This window comes from Oncorhynchus tshawytscha, linkage group LG13 (genome assembly GCF_018296145.1).
Source record: "Oncorhynchus tshawytscha isolate Ot180627B linkage group LG13, Otsh_v2.0, whole genome shotgun sequence".
NCBI lineage: Eukaryota > Metazoa > Chordata > Actinopteri > Salmoniformes > Salmonidae > Oncorhynchus > Oncorhynchus tshawytscha.
Genome location: NC_056441.1, coordinates 53,246,585 through 53,267,239, shown reverse-complemented (window position 1 = coordinate 53,267,239; position 20,655 = coordinate 53,246,585). Strand labels below are relative to the sequence as shown.

The window sequence follows — 20,655 nt, the reverse complement described above, 5'->3', positions numbered from 1 at the left end:
AGAGCAGGGGACAACTGAGTAGGAAATACATATTTATTGTGTATTGTCTTATCTGCCAAGATGTCAAAGTGTAATATTTTTTCTATTTTGGTCCATTTAGTCTTTCAGTGATGTTTTGTGTTTTATTTTTACTATGTGTTGTGTATTGTGTGATCTATCTAGCCCATACAGGTAGTGTTTGTTTTATCTGGGGACCCATCATTAAACTGTATGGTTTTGGTGTTGAATGCTGAAAGGGAAATGTGGGGGATGGGAGGAGAATAGAGGGGAATCAGGGGTTGAGGTTTGGGGGAGGGGGATTTTTTTGAATATTTGTGCTTTGTGAGTTGCCTCAGGGACATTCGCTGGTATTGTAACAAAAAAAGAGTTCAACCTCAATCAGTCTCCCACTGCACACTTACGCTTGAACATGTCCATATTCATACGGACATGAGTGTAACATGACAAAGAGCCAGAGGGATGGGGGATAAGGGCAGTAGCTCTCTGCTTAATATATTGTACTGTTTACTGACGGCACTGCTCTCATCCCACTTGATGTGAAAGAGACACAATATGAACCGGTTGTTTCAATAAGGTCATTTTTTTACAAGACATGATCGGGGAAGAAGAGCGTGCCAAACTCCCTCTGTTATGCATTTTATGCAAATGAATGAGTCACGAATGAGAAATTATTATTAAGAATCAGAAATGCTTTGGATAAGCATATGGATGAGTCGTCAAAGCGTAAGTGATCACTTATGCTTCTGTTTTCAGAAATCGTAGATATCTATGGCTGTTCATAGCCCTCCCTGGATTACTGCATATATGGTGTGGATTGGAGCTCTATCAAAACATGCATGCACTTTGCCCCTTAAAGACAAATTGTTGTGATTCAGATTTTCTGCCATGGTGTTTGAGATGATGCATTTACCTTCGTACAGTATCATTTCTTTCCATGGGGGTGATAAAGGGTGCATGAAGTGTGATCCGCATCCTAAATGTACTCGACCTAACTCTCCTGCTGTGTGTCTGTAGAGTTGTTCAGGGAAATAGGCGCGATGGCCAATGCCTCCACAGATCTGGACAACGCGGAGGCCCAGCGCCAGCTCAACAACAACAACACCCGTCTGGCCAGCAGCTCGGGACACTGGGAAACCGAGGTCACCAGCTCCAAGCTGTTTGAGTGTTCCCGCATCAAGGCCTTGGCAGGTGGGTGGATAGAGAGACTATCCTGGACTAGAGGAACAACAGCACCTTCACCTGCCTCAGTCACAGCTAGATCACTTACAAAACACACAAGCTTCGTAGACCTTCCAGTATACCTGATGGATGTTCAAAGTTGTGGAAGGACTTGATTGATGATCTATCATACAAGGGGCTACTGACAAGGAGGTATGGTTTATATATCAGAGCCAGTGTTGTAGTTCTTGAGTCTAGGACTCGGACTGGACCAGTAGTGACTGGGGACACGACTCAGATGAGAGGTTTAGTAACTACATCACTGATCAGAGCTCTATCCGGATGAACTACAGAAGTAGGAACTTAATTTGATTACTCTTTTGTTGCACCATAGGAAATGCAAACTTGTAGTGTGGTTCAAGGTTTAAAAACTATTCTAAAGTTAGTAATATCCATTTCCATTTCCACTAAAATGGCAGACTTGATTTGCCCTAACATAAAATGGATCAACCCCTACAAAAATGTCCATTCAATTCCACATAATAATTCACATTTCCTGTTGCTGCAGGTTTATTTTCTTGCTGTAGCAAACTGGTTTTTATTAATATCCTACATCTGTAAGCCTTGTGTTTCTTTCATTTCTCCTGCAGAAGAGCGAGATGCTGTCCAGAAGAAGACCTTCACTAAGTGGGTGAACTCCCACCTGGCCAGAGTGTCCTGTCGGATTGCTGACCTCTACAACGACCTCCGGGACGGCTACATGCTCACAAGGCTGCTGGAGGTCCTGTCTGGGGAGATGCTGGTTGGTCAACCCATTCTCTGGTTCACAACCTCGGGCTACCTTTAAGTCAGTAGATGCTAGGAGAACAAGCACAAACGATTCAACAAAGAGCTCTCTCTGCATTGTAGTTAGTTTTTGTTACAAATATTATCCAGTCACGTCTAAATGTTTCATGAATGTTGTCAGCACTGCAGCTACATGTCATGTGTGAGAATAGTCCTCCGCATAATGTGGTTTGACAATTGGATGGGAACAGCATTTTGCACGCTTTCTTTGCCATTGCGTTTTTAATGAGGAAAAATATTGTCTTACTGTAAAGGCATTGAGATCAAAGCAGTATTTCTCCTGTATTTCCCCTGCAGATTGCTTTCACCATTCAAGTATGACTCCTCTCTCTCATTCCCTCTACCTCCTTACCTCGCTGTTCTCTCACCCTTCTCTCCCTCCCCCATCCCTCCCTCCCCTAGCCGAGGCCCACGCGGGGTCGCATGCGGATCCACTGCCTGGAGAACGTGGACAAGGCCCTGCAGTTCCTCAAGGAGCAGAGGGTCCACCTGGAGAACGTCGGCTCTCACGACATCGTCGACGGCAACCACCGCCTCACCCTTGGCCTCATCTGGACCATCATCCTTCGCTTCCAGGTAGTGACCTTGCCCACCCGTCCTGGTGTTGTCTGTCTCTGTCGTTTCCGTTGTGGTTGTATTTACATTTTCTTTATTTTGTCATGCAGCCAACTCCTGTGGGGCCGTACCTGTCCCCTGTTGGGATTGTCCTTAAGACCTGCTGGTAGCTTAACCTCTGCTGAGGTATTTTGGGCATCCAGTTGCTGCAGGCCTGTGTGTGTCTCATGTTGGGGACGGTATGTTCTAGTGCTGTGTAGCTCTATTCCTTCTTTGTCCCCGTGGGGTACTTTTGAACTCAGTCAGCATGTGGATGATGAACCTCATGTGGGTGTGCACTGTTGTTTCTACAAACTCCTGTTTCCGACTGGTACATGTTCTATGGTGTGACGTCGTAGACAATCTGCCCCAAGACAATACAGTTTGAAGTGACTGAAAACCATCAGAAAGGTATTGGGATGTTCAGAAGATCATCGGGCAATCATTTTGTATGATCTTACGTGTAGAAAAGAACATCATCATTGATTTAGTGCCTGGTCTTGTCCACTCTGTTCTAAAGAGTCCTGCCCGGCTTGTGGGCTTAAACGGTTCAGAAGATAGAGCCACATTTCTATGAAGAAAACAGGAACCGCTATGTTTAGTACAACTGCATCTACCAGCTACCAGAGGTTCTATGATCATTGAAAAACAAATGATTTCAGAGTTGCTCTTTGAATCGTTGATATCCCAGGCTGTGTGCAATAGCCTGGGGTACGACATTATAGTACACCTACTTCAAACACAAGAACAAAGTCTTATCGCACATTTTGTCACTCTTTTTCATCAGTCTTTGAGCTAAGGTGAACCCATCTGAGAAAGAGACAGATTTAGCACTAGTTGGGTAAAGGTATCCATCTCGTGTGTCCCAGGGGTAAACAGAAGTAGGCCAAAAATCGGTGTATATTATTGTCATGATTTTGACACAACAGGCATGCTGGTTTCAGCACCGTCTTCATTTAGGAGCGAAAGGGCAGAAATCAGAGTGATTTGTAGACTGGCCAAAAGACTGTATGGAGAAGCCCTGAAACATGCCGCATCGTCACTGTGTGACGTTACTAGCAAAGCTTGAATGTCACTCTGGTCCTGATCGTTGTTGGATCTCAAACAGGTACATACTGTCTGACATCCGCCTCAGAGACATACTGTACACATACAATGGGCACAAGGCCTTACAGGACGCGATACCACAGACAAGTGACAGGCATGTACTGTAAGTAGCGCAAAATCATTTGGCTTTTGTTGTCGCCTCAGGACAGTGGTGGTCTCAGCATAAACGCATGTCTTGCATTATTCAAATCAGCGTTACTCTGTACATATGATTCAGGGACAAAGGCTAGTGGTTCCTACGGCATCATGGGGAGAGGCTAGCATGGCATAGCTTATCGCTCTGCCTTCTAACAGTGATTATGGGTTGACTGGGGCACTTTTGGCCGGCATCCCATTCTACTTCACTGACTGTGGAGCCAGCGAGTCGATGGCCTCTTCAATTTTGCTAGCAGTGAAAGAGGAGAAGCGCGTTATTGGAAACGGATTTGTGCTGTAGGGAGCAAGGGGTGGGGCTCCGGGCAGGGCTTAGATGCAATCAGGGCCTATCCTCCTCCCCACCCTTCCCTCCATCTCTCTCTGCCACTCCTACTTCCTTCTCGGTCACCGATTCTGCAACCGTTTGGGGTTGTCTTGTCACTCTCCCCTCACACTCCTCTTTTTTAGTTTACTACGTCTCTCCTCCCTTTCTGTCTCCCTCTCACTTTCTTTCTCCCTCTCTTCCACCCCTCCCCTACCCTTGGACTGTTTCAGTTTACTTTGCCCAGTCAGCAGGTAAGACCTAGCACACTGCAGCAGGCAGCAGACACAGCGAGAGAAAGGGGGGAAAAGAGGACTCCAGGAGGTAAATGTTCTCCAGGAGCCGATTTCAAGACCCTAGTAAACACTTGACTCCTCCATTATAACTAGTAACTTAACTATTCCTTTCTAGTCGCTTCGCTCCGCGTCGTTGTGTTTGTGCTACTTAATTGTGACCTGCGTGGTGTATGCCTCTCTGTCACTGCCAGATGGTTTGTTTTTCTCAGGACTCTTGTTTATTGTTGGATGATATGCACTGCGATCAAGGGTGTTTCAAATCTGCCTGTTCTGAAATGTGAGCAGGACATTTTAGAGATGGAATGTCCTCATTGGCTCTTGTAAAAAGTCTGTTTGGTTTCTGGGCAGCAGTTTATTTGAAAAATAGTTGTTCAATTAGACAATGACTAGTCCTTCTCTTTATACATACCGGTAGTGTTATTCTATCATCATTTAAATCATAAATAACCGTTCCCTGTAGGTGGAGACTAAACTGTGCGTGCAGTATAGTCCTATAAACCTCCAGTTGCTTTCCAGTGTGAGTGAGCATGTACAGTATGTGAGCGGATGAAGTGCGATTGGTTGATATGGGTGGTCTAGCAGAATCTAGGGTGTCAACCCTCCCATTAACATGTATCATGTCAGGGTGACATGATTGGGCCAATGGCTGTCGTAGATGATGAGGGCGCACGGTGATGTTGTCATGATTCTGTGGCCTTCCTCCCAACATGACAGGCACATGTCTGTGTGCGAGTTAGTGATGAAACATGCAATGCAGTTGTGTGACTCTTGGGTTGTATTCATTACGTCTTGCAACGGAAACCGTTTACCATTTAAGAATCAAACGGAAGCAAACAGAGTAAATGGAACGAAATGGGGAGGGAGGGACCTACCTGAATTTGTCCAATAGAAACTAACTCTTGTTTTCATTGCAAAATATTTTGTGTTTAGAGTAAACGGTTTCTTTTGCACAACATTTTGAAATAGACCAAACTGTTTGCAACGGAATCGGCATAATGAATACACTCCTGGTGTGGCTGTTGAAAGGCACTGGGTTTTGGGTTCAGTGTGTTTGAAACTTACCAGCAACATGGGTGTGTTTCCTAACTGTTTTCTTCTCAACCTCGTAGTAATCTGGTGATTTTACTGAACTGAGGACAGTTTTGAGGCTGATTTCCTTGACCGTGGTTGTTTGTCTTCTGCTCTCCTTCCCTGTGTATACAGATCCAGGGGATTAAGATCGAGTGTGACGACAACAGGGAGACTCGGTCGGCAAAGGATGCCCTACTACTCTGGTGCCAGATGAAAACTGCTGGGTGAGTGTCTTAATTGAACCAAAAGCCAAAATTGAACGTCAACCTCTGTTGACAGGGTGTTGACAGTTGTTTTGCTACTATTGTTTCATGCCATGTCTTTAGTTATATAGGATATATGCATTGGACCAATGGTTGTGAGTGTGTTCTGTGTCCACTGTCCCACAGGTACTCTGAGGTCAACATCCAGAACTTCACCACGTGCTGGAGAGATGGTCTCGCCTTCAACGCTCTCATTCACCGACACAGGTCAGCATTGGCTAAACAAGCAAGTCTTGCTTTATAATATGTATTTATGTGACCATGTAGAAAGTGAACTAAGTGACCTACTTTACTACAGGCCTGATTTGATTGAGTTCCATAAGCTGATCCGGTCCAATGCCACACACAACCTCCAGCAAGCCTTCAACATTGCTGAGCAGAACCTGGGGCTCACCAAACTCCTGGACCCTGAAGGTAAGACTGCACAGAGAATTCAAATAGCAGCTCGACACACTCCTCAGCAATTCATGGGCATTTGGTGACACATATCTCAAACGGCCAAACCTTCGCAGACTTTTAGCTACAGCGACCATAGTTCTGTTTTACACGACCTGGAATGATTTCATGTGAAGGAGTGATTGTTATATATTGTATGTGTGTGCTGTAAGTGTTTGTGTATTGTTGTCCTTCCTGTGTGACTCTGCAGATGTGAATACGGAGAACCCAGATGAGAAGTCGATAATAACCTATGTTGTGTCCTACTACCATTACTTCTCCAAGATGAAAGCCCTTCGAGTAGAGGGCAAGAGAGTGGGAAAGGTAGGAGAATGTTGATACACTATTTAACCCTGGATCCTACTGTACGTGGCAGAACAATTGTCATTGGAACCTGTGTATATATCTCCTACAGTATACATACAGTGATATGTACTGTATGTTTTGAACACATGAGTAACGTGATTCATATGTACAGTGCCTTCGGGAAAGTATTCAGACCCCTTGACTTTTTCCACATATTTTGTTATGTTACAGCCTTATTCTAAAATGGATTAAATAAAACAAATTCCTCAGAAAACTTCACACAATATCTCATAATGACAAAGCAAAAACAGAAATACCTTATTTACATAAGTATTCAGACCCTTTGCTATGAGACTCGATATTGAGCTCAGGTGCATTCTGTTGTTTCCATTGACCATCCTTGAGATGTTTCTACAACTTGATTGGAGTCAACCTGTGGTAAATTCAATTGATTGGGCATGATTTGGAAAGGCACAAACCTGTCTATATAAGGTTCCACAGTTGACAATGCATACCAGAGTAAAAACCAATCCATGAGGATGAAAGAATTGTCCGTAGAGCGCCGAGACAGGATTGTGTCGAGGCACAGATCTGGGGAAGGGTACCAAAAAATGTCTGCAGCATTGAAGGACCCCAAAAACACAGTGGCCTCCATCATTCTTACATGGAAGAAATTTGGAAACACCAAGACTCTTCCTAGAGCTGGCCACCCAGTCAAACTGAGCAATCAGGGGAGAAGGGTCTTGGTCAAGGAAATGACCAAGAACCCGATGGTCACTCTGACAGAGCTCTAGGCTTCCTCTGTGGAGATGGGAGAACCTTCCAGAAGGACAACCATCTATGCAGCACTCCACCAATCAGGCCTTTATGGTAGAGTGGCCAGACGGAAGCCACTCCTCAGTAAAAGGCACATGACATCCCGCTTGGAGTTTGCCAAAAGGCACATAAAGACTCTTAGACCATAAGATTGTCTGGTCTAATGAAACCAAGCCTGAATGCTAAGCGTCGCATCTGGAGGAAACCTGGCACAATCCCTATGGTGAAGCATGGTGGTGGCAGCATCATGCTGTGGGATGTTTTTCAGAAGGCAAGGACTTGGAGAATAGTCAGGATCGGGGGAAAGATTTATTTTTTATTTAGATTTATTTTACTGTTATTTTACCAGGTAAGTTGACTGAGAACACGTTCTCATTTACAGCAACGACCTGGGGAATAGTTACAGGAGAGAGGAGGGGGATGAATGAGCCAATTGTAAGCAAAGTACATGGAGCAAAGTACAGAGAGATCCTTGATGAAAACCTGCTCCAGAGCACTCAGGACAGCAGACTGGGGTGAAGATTCACCTTCCAACAGGACAATAACCCTAAGCACACAGCCAAGACAACGCAGGAGTTGCTTCCGGACAAGTCTCCGAATGTCCTAGAGTGGTCCAGCCACAGACCGGACTTGAACCCGATCGAACATCTCTGGAGAGACTTGAAAATAGCTGTGCAGTGATGCTCCCCATCCAACCTGACAGAGCTTGAGAGGATCTGCAGAGAAGAATAGGAGAAACTCCCCAAATACAGGTGTGCCATTCTTGTAGCGTCATACCCAAGAAGACTCGAGGCTGTAACCGCTGCCAAAGTTGCTTCAACAAAGTACTGAGTAAAGGGTCTGAATACTTATGTAAATTAAATATTTGCGTTTTTTATTTTTTAATAAATTAGCAAACATCCAATTTTTGCTTTGACATTGTGGGATATTGTGTGTAGATTGACGAGGGGAAAATAACCTAACAAAATTTGGAAAAAGTGAAGGGGTCTGAATACTTTCCGAAGGCTCTGTATATCATACTGTATGTTGTGCTCACATCATTGTAGTTGTGTAGGTCAAAACAAACTGATAACCATTCAATCTATTATCTATCCACTATCGAAAGCTATGAATTAATTCACTCCTACGTAGTATCCATCCATGCTAAATGTTTATGTCTTATACAGGTCTTGGACAGTGCCATTGACGGTCAGAAGATGATCGATCGATATGAGGCTCTGGCCTCGGAGCTCCTGGAGTGGATCGAGAAGACCATAGGCATCATCAGCAACCAGAAGTTTGCCAACTCCTTAACGGGTGTCCAGCAACAGCTTCAAGCCTTCACCACCTACTGCACCATCGAGAAGCCCATCAAGTAAGTCAACGCTGTGCAAATGACACATAATAGCACCACATTTAAAAAAGAAAATCTACTGTATAGTGGTCCCGTTCATACAACAGAAGGTTTCAAACTTCAAACTTTTGTTTTATACAAATATCACTAAACAATTTTTGGATGCTTTAGTTTTAGGACATGATTTAGGTTGAGTCAATAGTTTCACCCTTTTATAGTTCTTATAGTTTGATGTTATTTTCTCAGTGAATGCCCCCAGACAAATGCTTTTGATTCGTCTGATTCTCATTTGATGTGTGCTATATGACTTAACTGTTGCGGTATTCAACAACAACAAAAAACTACACATTGATGGGTGTGGGCACAGTAGTACCAGCATGAGTCCCAGCATGAGGCCCTAAGCTGGCATGTCTGGCATAATTAAGCACCCAGTTAGCCGTGCCATGTGACTCAAGCCCTATTTGACCGAAAGGGACTGGATCTAAGTGATGTGACACCCAAATGTGTCTCGATAGACATCTCCTCTGGTGACTAGTATCTCTGAGGCCTTACCCGGCTTCTCACCCAGCCTAGTTGTCCTGGCAGCCCTCGATGGCCAGAGGTGGTCACCTATCATATGACTCTGGAATCTGCTCAGTGATGACTCGGGGATGACCACTTATTATTTTTGAATTAGGTTACAACTAGACAGTGTGTGGAGCTAGGTCACATGTAGTAATGAAGGCCTTTGCTGTGAAGGTCAAGCCTGCAGGAACTGTCACGGATAATCTATTGATGAGTGGCGTAATTCATAGGACTGGCACGATGATTGTGTAAGCGACGACTATGGATGAAGACCGTCATGAAAACCATCATAAGTGTTTTTTTTGTGTGGAACAAACAGCTGACTGACGACATGGCGGCCGGGCATTCGTGCAGTATTCAAACGATTATAACGGTGATCGTGGTCATTTGGCTGACCGATAGTCGTCCTCAAATTCCATGACCGTCACTACCCCTAGTAACTTAATAATAGGGAAAAAATACAGGTCTGTTATCACTTTCTGAGCAGATGGTTATTTTAAGTTACAGGATCTGGGATATGACACCTGTGATTTTAGGTTTCAAACAGAGCCCACTTTGTGCACAGTACTGTGTCTCAGGATGTTTGTGAAACACTTTGTCTTGTGCTAGGTTCCAGGAGAAGGGGAACCTGGAGGTGCTCCTCTTTACTATCCAAAGCAAGCTCAGAGCTAACAATCAGAAACCATACGTGCCCCATGAAGGGAAACTCATCTCTGATATCAATAAGGTAATGAATACTGGTATAAGTGGGAATAAGGAGTGTCTCAAATGCCTGGGCAGATAATGCAACAACTGGACAGGTCTTGGCAAATATAAAATCCTTCTTTATCAATATCAGGTTCTTTAAAATGTAGCAAATCCGTGCAAATTACTCCTCTTTATGTTTTTTACCATGCTGCATTATGGGTACATTTTCCTCTGTTTTTCATTTGGCTAGGCGTGGGAGAGGCTGGAGAAGGCGGAGCACGAGAGAGGCGTGGCACTACGGCAGGAGCTGATTCGCCAGGAGAAGCTGGAGTTGCTGGCCCAGCGGTTTGACCACAAGACCACCATGAGACAGGCGTGGCTCAACGAGAACCAGCGCCTCGTGTCTCAGGTAGGGACCACAGGGCCGAAGTGACAGATGTCTCTAACATATCACACAGGGGCCATATCATCACAGTTATATAGCAATAGTCTTATAGCTGTGGATTGAGAATGAAATGTCTTTAGAATGTCTTTTTTAGAACCAATGGCAAAGTATTGTGTAACATGAATTACTTTTAAATATACATTGGTATATTTAGATGTATTTTCCTATGACTGCATTTCTCTGACTGGGTAAACCCTTCCACAATCACCTGCCTGTAGTTAAGTGATCCTCTGCCTGACTGAATGTCCCGTCCCACCAGGATAACTTTGGCTACGACCTGCCAGCGGTGGAAGCCGCCATGAAGAAGCACGAGGCCATTGAGGCGGACATCTCGTCGTACGAGGAGCGCATCGGGGTGGTGGTGGAGCTGGCTGGGGAGATGGAGACGGAAGGCTACTATGACATCCGGCGCATCTCGGCCCGAAAGGAGAACATCCTGGGCCAGTGGAGCCTGCTGAAGGAGCTGGTGGTGGGGAGGAAGGCCCGGCTGGAGAAGAACCTGGCCCTGCAGAAGACCTTCCAGGACATGGTCTACATGATCGACTGGATGGAGGACATGCAGGTGAGACAAGTATTGTGTCATGCATTTGACGTTACATGAACGCTATACCATCTCTAAGTTGTGTCGACTCAACAGCATAGACTGTGGGTTGACATTTGTGTACACATGAAATGGTAATGTGGAGATACAGTACATGAAAAAACAGTGAGAAACCCTTGAGAAATTGACTTTGACGTTTCAGTACAGGCAGCATAGTCAGTGGAAGCATTGTTGAGTGTCAGGAAGGTGACCAATGTCCCTCTCACCACAGGTCCAGCTCCTTTCCAAAGACTTCGGCAAGCATCTGCTGGAGGTGGATGACCTGCTGCAGAAACACAGCCTCCAGGAAGCTGACATCACAGTGCAGGCAGAGAGGGTGCAGACCCTTAACACAGCCGCTCTCAAATTCACCACCATCGAAGGTAAGACATCAGATGGCTATGTTGCCAGATCATCTTCAGTGAGAAGTGGAATGTGCTTTGATATAAACTTGGTGATTTTGAGGGAGGAAACATTTGGATACGATAGGATTAGAAATACTGACTATTGCTGTTATGTCTCCCATGGTCCTGGGAAAAAGCACAGTTAACAAAAAAAGGAGTGTTTTTGTATTAAGAGTGTGTAGGAGTACAGTTTACTGTACATTGAGTGGTGAAGATGACCATGGTACTTCCTGAGAGACCCACAAGAGGGCAAGTGTGACTTTCCACAACTTATTTTCTGAAGATCCATTTACAATACAGAAGTGAATTAATTTAGTTATTTCAATTTTGTGGATATTACAGTTATTTTGTAAAACTTTCTGCCCGTTTTACATCAGTAGTAGTGTTTTGTTGACATGCAAAGTTAATTGAGTCTTTGGATACAGTCCCCCATAGACATCACTAATAAAGACATGTATATTGAGTGCTGTCCCCTGTTCCCTATTCTCTCTCCTTCCCAGGCTACCAGCCCTGTGACCCCCAGGTGATCTGCAACCGGGTCAACCACGTCAGCACCTGCCTGGAGGAGCTCAAGCAGCTGGCGGCCAAGCGGCGCTCGGAGCTGGAGGAGTCTCAGCACCTTTGGGCCTTCTTCCAGGAGGTGGAGGAGTCTGAGGCCTGGATCCGCGAGAAGAGCTCCATCCTGGCCGCCCAGACCTGCGGAAAGGACCTGAGCAGCGTGCTGCGGCTTCTCCAGAAACACAAGACCCTGGCTGGGGAGCTGCTGGCCCACCGCTCCCTCCTCCAACAGACCATGAAGAAGGGCAAGCAGATCCTGATGGAGAAGAGTTTTGGCACGGGGGGCATCCAGGAGCGCATCATGGAGGTGAAAGGGGAGTGGAAGAGGCTGGAGGACCAGGCGGCGCAGAGACTGGGCCACCTGCAGGAGGCACTGAACTTCTTCCAGTTCAGCACAGAGACGGACGACTTGTTGGCTTGGCTGCAGGATGCCTACCGCCTAGTGTCCAGCGAGGACTTTGGCCACGACGAGTACTCCACCCAGTCACTGCTCAAGAAGCACCGGGGTGTGCGCGAGGCCGTGGACAAGCACCGGCTGCATGTAGTAACTCTGCGCAAACACATGGTGGCGCTGCCACTGCACTACCGGGAGCTGGACGAGGTGCAGTCAAGAATGGGCGAGGCGGAGCAGCTGTACACCGAGGTGGCCGAGGTGGCCGTCCTGAGGCAGCAGTGGCTGCACGACGCACTGGCCGTCTACCTCATGTTCAGCGAGGTCAACGCCTGCGAGGTGTGGATCGACGAGAAGGAGCAGTGGCTCAACAAGATGGAGGTTCCAGAGAGGCTTGAGGACGTGGAGGTCATAGCCCATAGGTACAGCTCCCGTCTGCGGTGGAGATCATAGGGAGAATGTTAGATTTAAGTCAGGCTTTAAGTATATAAAGTTATACATCATTAGGGAATCTGTTCCTTGAACCCTCCCTCATAAGGGCTACATAACACTGTCATTTTAAAACACACATTCTCCCTCCTCTCGTTTCACACTCTTTGTAGGTTTGAGAGCCTGGACCAGGAGATGAACAGCCTGATGGGAAGGATCCTGGACGTGAACCAAATAGTGCAGCAGCTCCTGGACAGTGGTCACCCCAGCTCTACAGAGGTCAGAGGCTGTCAGGACCACCTCAACAGCAGGTAACCCACTCCACTGTTCTCTGACTGACCAACTCCGAGGTGTATTCACTAGGAACCAAACAGAAGCAAAAGGCCAAAACGGGGAAGGACTAAACTGAACTTAACCAATAAGAATGTTTTGCTACAGTTTGCTATGGTGCGCAGTAATGAATGCACCCCAGGTCTACTCCACAACCAGACATAACATAGACCTACGGGTCTCTCTATTTACCCACACAGCACCAATATGTGATGAAAACGTTACTTATCTGCATTGCATAATAACATGGGAGTTATGTTTTGTTGAATAGAGATGCATCAACACAGGATTAAAAAAAAATCTAACTGAACACTAGATAGGCTGCGTTTATACAGGCAGCCCGATTCTGAAAAGATCTGATTCGTCAAAAGTCCAATTCAAAATGAAATGAAAAGATCAGAATTGGGATGCCTGTGTAAACGCAGCCATAGAAACACATCTGTCAATCCATGTACAGCACATGGGGTGTAGTGCATTGATGATATTTTTTTCAAAGTGGCCCAGTTACCTCATTCTTAGATCATTTCCTACCATATAAGGGAAGGGAGGAGGGTTGATAAGAAGAATCTGTTCCACTGTTCTTATTTGGCCCAGATCGGGAGCAACAGAAACCATGATGATCACATGCTCCCTGCTGATAGACCTGGAAGGGGACTGATTGGACCAGAGACCCTGGTGACACCATGGAGAAACAGGCAGACAGATCTAAGGCCAGGGCCAGGGTAGTGGATGATGGTATTGGTGAAATGCTACAGTGGCCCAGTTCCTCCTGACTTTGGCATACATAGCCTATCTCAGGGTGACCATCTGTGTCGACTGCCTGCCACACTGGGTGCAAGACCAACCTGCCCAAAATGTGTTCTATTTGGCTTTACTATATTCTCCCTCAGTCTCAAACTGTTTTAGTTGTGACTAAATATAGCGTTCATTGATATTGTACATCTCGGTGACATAGTTTAGGTAGACTTCGGCTTCTGATGTTCCTGGTTTGCTTAATGCTTTGACCATATCTGGCCAATGGTGCTTAATGATATTGATACCCTTTGAAGCCTCTGGCTATAGGGTTCTGGCATGACGTCATGTCAGATATGCTTCGCTAAATGACTATAATTCATGCCTGTTCTTTTGCATGGGGACCATATTAACAGCCTGTGTGAAGAAAAAGACAAAAGCCTTTGAGATGCAAATGACAACTAACAAGCAAAACCAATGTCCCTCATTAATGCATTTGATCAATTGCACTATTGATTCCATCCTCTTGGGCAAAATGAAAATTGTAACAATATTTAATACTTAGTGTATGTTTTAGTATACTGACTGAATTATATGTGAATTATAAGCTTCAAGCAGATGCAGACTAACCCTGCCCACCTCCCCACCACTGTGCCCCTGTCTGTTACCTCCCCCCTCCACAACCCTGTGCTCTTGTCTCTTCCCCACCCGTGTGCCCGTCTGACCCGCCCTCCCCTGTGCCCCTGTCTGTCCCCTCTAGATGGAACCGCATCGTGGAGATGGTGGAGCAGAAGAAGGACCACCTGGACTCTGTCCTCCGTCTCCAGAACTACCTGCTGGAGTGTGCTGAGATCAAGTCCCAAATCCAGGAGAAGCGCAAGGCCATCGACGCCACTCAGTACGTGGGGAGTGACCTGGGCGGGGTGCTGGCCCTGCAGCGCCGACTCTCCACCATGGAGGGGGCCCTGGCCGTGCTGGAGCCCAAGCTGCTTCACCTGCAGCAGGAGGCAGAGGAACTGGCCATCTCGCACCCGGCCAAGGCCATGGAGGTCCTGGAGCCCTTCGAGGGCATCAGTGTAGAGTGGGAGGAGCTGAAGCGCACGCTGCAGGGCTGCGAGGACTCTCTGATGGTGGCGGGGCGGCTGCAGCAGTTCATCCAGGACCTGGACTCCTTCCTGACGTGGCTGGTGCAGACGCAGACGGCGGCAGCTAGCGACGAGCTGCCCAACGCGCTGGAGGAGGCAGAGAGGCTGATCAACCGCCACGCGGCGCTGAAGGAGGAGATCGGGAGGTATGAAGAGGACTACGAGCGGCTGCAGGCGGTCAACGAGCTGCTGGAGGCCGAGGAGGCGCCGCTGCCATATGCGGCGCTGCAGCAGTGGCTCCAGAAGCTGGATGTGGGCTGGAACAAACTGCTAGAGATGTGGGAGAGCCGGAGGGAGGTGCTGGTGCAGGCGCACATCTTCCACCTCTTCCTGAGGGACGTCAAGCAGGCCGAGGCCTTCCTCAACAACCAGGTCAGTTAGCCTCTTGTTGGACATCCCAACACCAGTATATCCATTAGCAACGTCTAGTAGTTATTCCTACTGAGTCAATTCATCCCAAATCATCATTAGCTTATCTGTGTTATTAGTCAGTAATTCTTATTAAACATACATAGCTAAAGACGGTACAATATGACTTCTGACTGTACTAGATATGGATGCTGTGGAAGTACAGTGCTATTACAGTGAGGGTCAGTGCTATTACAGTGAGGGTCAGTGCTATTACAGTGAGGGTCAGTGCTATTACAGTGAGGGTCAGTGCTATTACAGTGAGGGGCCAACGTTCTATACCCGCTATGCTGCCAGGGAAAACCCCAGGCCTGCACTCTTAGAAAACAAGGTGCTATTTAGAACCTAAATGGGTTCTTCGCTGTCCCCATATGAGAACCATTTGAAGAATAGTTTTTGGTTCTAGGTAGAACCCTTTTGAGTTCCATGGAGAACCCTTTACACAGAGGGTTCTACCTGGAACCAAAAAGGATGTGTAAAGGGCATTGTGGAAATGATCAGACGGTTGCTTTTACAGTTACACACAGCACAGCATATGCCTGTGATTACTAGCCTAGATGTAGAATTCATAGGAGGCTCTATAGCAGGAAATCCCAGCAAGATATGTGTCATGAGGGTTGCCAGGTGTGCTTCATGAGGGTTGCCAGGTGTGCGTCATGAGGGTTGCCAGGTGTGCGTCATGAGGGTTGCCAGGTGTGCTTCATGAGGGTTGCCAGGTGTAGGTCATGAGGGTCGTGAGGATCATGTGGGTCATGAAGGTTGCCAGGTGTGCGTCATGATGGGTTGCCAGGACCGGTGGATAGTAAACCGGCGACGTCGAGCTCTGGAGCGGGAGTAGACATGACAATAAGGTTAAAATGTCAACATGTAGTTCATTTAAAAAATGTTTGTTTTGCATTTATATTCATGCACATTATATCATCCTTTATTGTGCCATGTGTGTGAGTATGTACAGTATGGCGGTCTATAGGCTATGCATGCCGGAATTATGCACACCATTTTATAAAGTGCACTCCATTGCAGAACAGTGTTCCATTCCAGTTGAAATGTCACGCATTTCCCCCGACTGCTCCGTCCGTGTGTCAGAGCAAGTCTGTTCTGGTTTGCTGACATACCTTTACCAGAGACCCAGTTCTCCCTTAGGCACAGAGGCCAAAGGGTTTCATTTTTTTATAATTGTCAAACGGAGTAACATGACTTGTTTTTGGTCCCCCCCCATGTTTCTCTCAACCCTTGTAGCGTGTATCTGACCATACATAAAGGAATGTCCTTACGCTATCGCTTTCCTTTATGTGTGGTTGTGTTGAACACAACAATTCAGCCGTCGCAATTCAGACATCCATTGATCAGGAAAACAATGTAGTGTTCCTTGCCAGTAGTGACTGAAACCTGACCTCATTATAGTCCTTAGAGATCAGCATATTTATCATTCAGCGAAATAGAATCTGCACCTCTTTGCATGTACTAAACATGCTAATGTAGTTATTGCTAAAATGCCATGAGATGATACCCATGTCTGCGAGCACATACTACACACGGGCTTGTTACAGTAATATTCCCATTTTCTCTCTCAGTTTTCACTCTATTCCCTCTAATCTCTTGGACATTTACAAACTCGTCACTGACGTGTGGTTCTGACTCTGTCCATTCTCCCCGTCCCCCTCCAGGAGTCAGCCTTGGCCCACGTTGAGCTCCCCGCCACGGTGGAGACGGTGGAGGCTGCCATCAAGAAGCACAAGGACTTCACCACCACCATGGAGCTCAACCTGCATCGCATCAAGGCTGTCATCGAGGCCGGAGAGAGCCTCATTAGCCAGAGCAACATCTACTCGGACCGTATCAGGGAGCGTGTGGACACCCTCGCTAACAGGTGGGTGGCGACATAGGATTGTTCCATTCTGACCATGCGAATGTATAGCAAAGACATTTTACAATCTTTCTTAAACATCTCTGGCTATGTTTAGAAGGGCACAGGGGCATGAAGATGAAATGTGAGGCTAGTTCGACCCATAAATGACTGAAGATTCACCTGCCCTTATTTATACGGGGGGGGGTGCTGTGGTCAAGTCTGAAACGCATGAGGTATAGGTAGATGTGTCACTTGTCACTTAGCAGAGGCACAACACCATATTTGAATACACTATGGATATTGAAATTGAAAATGTTGTTCATCCTTGAAATACGAGTTAATTACTATGGTGATAATGCAGTGGTCTTGGTAGCAGGTGGGCCTCACTAACACAATGGTACACACGAGGAGACAAAGCATAAGCAACCGAAAAGAAACTCCCCTTGTTAATACTTTCTTTTAACAGCAGAGCATGACATTCATACTGATGGGTGAGGCGAGGAGGGGCCTAGTCAACCCGTATTCAATCCTCCACGCCAACAATAGCATGGGGTGACCACATGTTAGGGAGATATTTAGATGAGGCCGTTGGCCGACTCTCATCTTTACAATGGACTCACTGTTGCTCGGTGTGCTGCACCAAAGCCACCAACCTCATACATGGAGTTACAGTTGCAGATACCAGTAGAGTGATTGCTGCACTGTGTGAATGAATGGTTCTATGTTTCTCTCCTCCACAGAGGCAACCAGAACCGGGAGCTGGCCCAACAGTGGCTGGAGAGGCTCAACGGCCAGTGGGGGCTCCAGAGATTACTACAGGACTGCCACGAGGTAGGACACAACATGAAAAAAAATGTCACAACCAATGCTGGCATATCAATGGAATAACCAATGGGAGGATGTAGGGGTTAAAAAAAGGGCTTGTGTTCAGAGCTGTGCTGTACATGGCTTTGCTTGGGACCACAGGAGGTCAGGCTCAAACCTCCAGATGGATATTGTGTTGCTGGATCCTTCAGTGCTATACTAAAACTCTGCTTAGCTGAAATTGATGACATCTGACAGACCTGTGGTGGGGTCTATCCCTTCCTCAATCTTTATATCAGGGTTGACAACATTTTTTTCTTTGTCTATGTAAGTTCAATGATTTGAGCCAGCCGGCTGCTGTGTTAGATGATTAACTTGGGATGTGAGCGACAGACGAGATTGACTCTTCTGAGGTTTTGATGTGATTAGTTGTCGTTGTTGACCTGCTGGATCTTTCTGACTGGACAGTCAACTTCTGGCATACCCCTTCAGAGAGGCGGACCTAGTTGATAGTCGGTGAATATTTGTCATTTGGTTGTAAAGGAAGATGATGCTTTGCTATGATTGACATGACTTTGACTGCCATGTTTAAGCTGTGCTGTGTGCCTATGTGTCAGAAGAGCCATATTCAGTGTCCAGTGCCGAACCTGGATATTAAAGGTCGACCGATTAATCGGAATGGCCAATTAATTAGGGCCGATTTCAAGTTTTCATAACAATCGGAAATCGGTATTTTTGGGTGCAGATTTGCCGATCTATATATTTTTTACACCTTTATTTAATCTTTATTTAAACTAGGCATGTCCGTTAAGAACACATTCTTATTTTCAATGACGGCCTAGGAACGGTGGGTTAACTGCCTTGTTCAGGGGCAGAATGACAGATTTTCACCTTGTCAGCTCGAGGGGATCCAATCTTGCAACCTTACAGTTAACTAGTCCAACGCAATAACGACCTGCCTCTCTCTCGTTGCACTCCACAAGGAGACTGCCTGTAATGCGAATGCAGTAAGCCAAGGTAAGTTGCTAGCTAGCATTAAACTTATCTTGTAAAAAAAACAATCAATCATAATCACTAGTTAACTGCACATGGTTGATGATATTACTAGATATTATCTAGCGTGTCCTGCGTTGCATATAATCTGACTGAGCATACAAGTATCTAAGTATCTGACTGAGCGGTGGTAGGCAGAAGCAGGCGCTTAAACATTCATTCAAACAGCACTTTCTGGCATTTTGCCAGCAGCTCTTCGTTGTGCATCAAGCATTGCTCTGTTTATGACTTCAAGCCTATCAACTCCCGAGATGAGGCTGGTGTAACCGAAGTGAAATGGCTGGCTAGTTAGCGCGTGCTAATAGGTTTCAAAAGTTACACTGGCAATACTAAAGTGCCTATAAGAACATCCAATAGTCAAAGGTTAATGAAATACAAATGGTACAGAGGGAAATAGTCCTATAATTCCTATAATAACTACAACCTAAAACTTCTTACCTGGGAATATTGAAGACTCATGTTAAAAGGAACCACCAGCTTTCATATGTTCTCATGTTCTGAGCAAGGAACTTAAACGTTAGCTTTCTTACATAGCACATATTGCACTTTTACTTTCTTCTCCATCACTTTGTTTTTGCATTATTTAAACCAAATTGAACATGTTTCATTATTTACTTGAGGCTAAATTGATTTTATTGATGTATTGTATTAAGTTAAAATAAGTGTTCTCATTCAGTATTGTTGTAATTGTCATTATTACAATATATATATTTTTAAATCGTACGATTAATCGGTTTCGGCTTTGTGGGTCCTCCAATAATCGGTATCGGCGTTGAAAAATCATAATCGGTCGACCTCTACTGGATATATCACCTGTTCAAAGGGTTTCATAGTGTGCCCCTGAGCTACCCTATCTAACACAGAGCTTTATTCTGTTTCTGCAACTTTCTCTCTGCGTTGAATAATTCACCACCACTTCCCTATATCATTAATTCAGGGTATAGGGAGTGTGTATCTGTGGTAGAAGGCTTCCCTTCCAGTGTGTGGCCTACTGTATGAGAATGACACACACTGCGACAGTTTGTAAGAATGTGCAGAAGTGTGTTCTTAACTTTCACTCTTATGATACAGCTGTACTGGCTTGAGAAAAAAAGGGTTGATGCACATCCAGTGGTTGGTTGTTACCATGACCCCCCAAAAAATGTAATGTTTTTTTTCTCCCAAATTTTGTGGTGTCCAATTGGTAGTAGTTACAGTCTTGTCCCATCGCTGCAACTCCTGTACGGACTCGGGAGAGGTGAAGGTCGAGAGCCGTGCGTCCTCCGAAACACAACCCATGCAAGCCGCACTGCTTCTTGACACAGTGCACTGCTTCTTGACACAACCCGGGCGGCCCTGGGCCAATTGTGCGCCGCCCCATGGGTCTCCCGGTCGCGGCCGGCTGCGACAGAGCCTGGACTCGAACCCAGGATCTCTAGTGGCACATCACATTGATCTGACCTGACTGTGGACTGGAGACAGAGGCTCATCATCTCTAATAGCAGTGATACACTGGAGTCTATTTGATGATCGCCGTTCTTATATTTCCCATAAGCTGCTGCCTCCCAGTCTCCACATGGGTACAATTAATTTGGAGTCCCAGAGGGGGCTTATC

General features: G+C 46.0%; 1 protein-coding gene across 4 annotated transcripts in view; it reads left to right on the top strand.

Moving 5' to 3' along the window:
* The first annotated feature begins 1,020 nt into the window (after positions 1-1,020).
* LOC112265118 (spectrin beta chain, non-erythrocytic 4) overlaps positions 1,021-20,655 on the top strand; it is a 52,161-nt gene continuing 32,526 nt past the window's right edge. For 2 of the 4 annotated variants that reach the window (XR_006078656.1, XM_042295899.1), the window contains exons 1-16: positions 1,833-1,960; positions 2,407-2,580; positions 5,662-5,753; positions 5,919-5,999; positions 6,091-6,206; positions 6,439-6,551; positions 8,516-8,703; positions 9,856-9,973; positions 10,184-10,342; positions 10,638-10,940; positions 11,191-11,341; positions 11,863-12,733; positions 12,914-13,051; positions 14,563-15,319; positions 17,023-17,225; positions 17,945-18,035. Coding sequence is in view for 3 of the 4 variants with exons in the window: in XM_042295899.1 (XP_042151833.1) it covers positions 1,919-1,960; positions 2,407-2,580; positions 5,662-5,753; positions 5,919-5,999; positions 6,091-6,206; positions 6,439-6,551; positions 8,516-8,703; positions 9,856-9,973; positions 10,184-10,342; positions 10,638-10,940; positions 11,191-11,341; positions 11,863-12,733; positions 12,914-13,051; positions 14,563-15,319; positions 17,023-17,225; positions 17,945-18,035 (3,597 nt within the window). In the remaining variant the exon portion in view is untranslated. Of the gene's footprint in view, positions 1,189-1,808; positions 1,961-2,406; positions 2,581-5,661; positions 5,754-5,918; positions 6,000-6,090; positions 6,207-6,438; positions 6,552-8,515; positions 8,704-9,855; positions 9,974-10,183; positions 10,343-10,637; positions 10,941-11,190; positions 11,342-11,862; positions 12,734-12,913; positions 13,052-14,562; positions 15,320-17,022; positions 17,226-17,944; positions 18,036-20,655 lie in introns of those variants that run through there. The other 2 variants (XM_024442170.2, XM_042295900.1) reach the window with 2 other exon arrangements.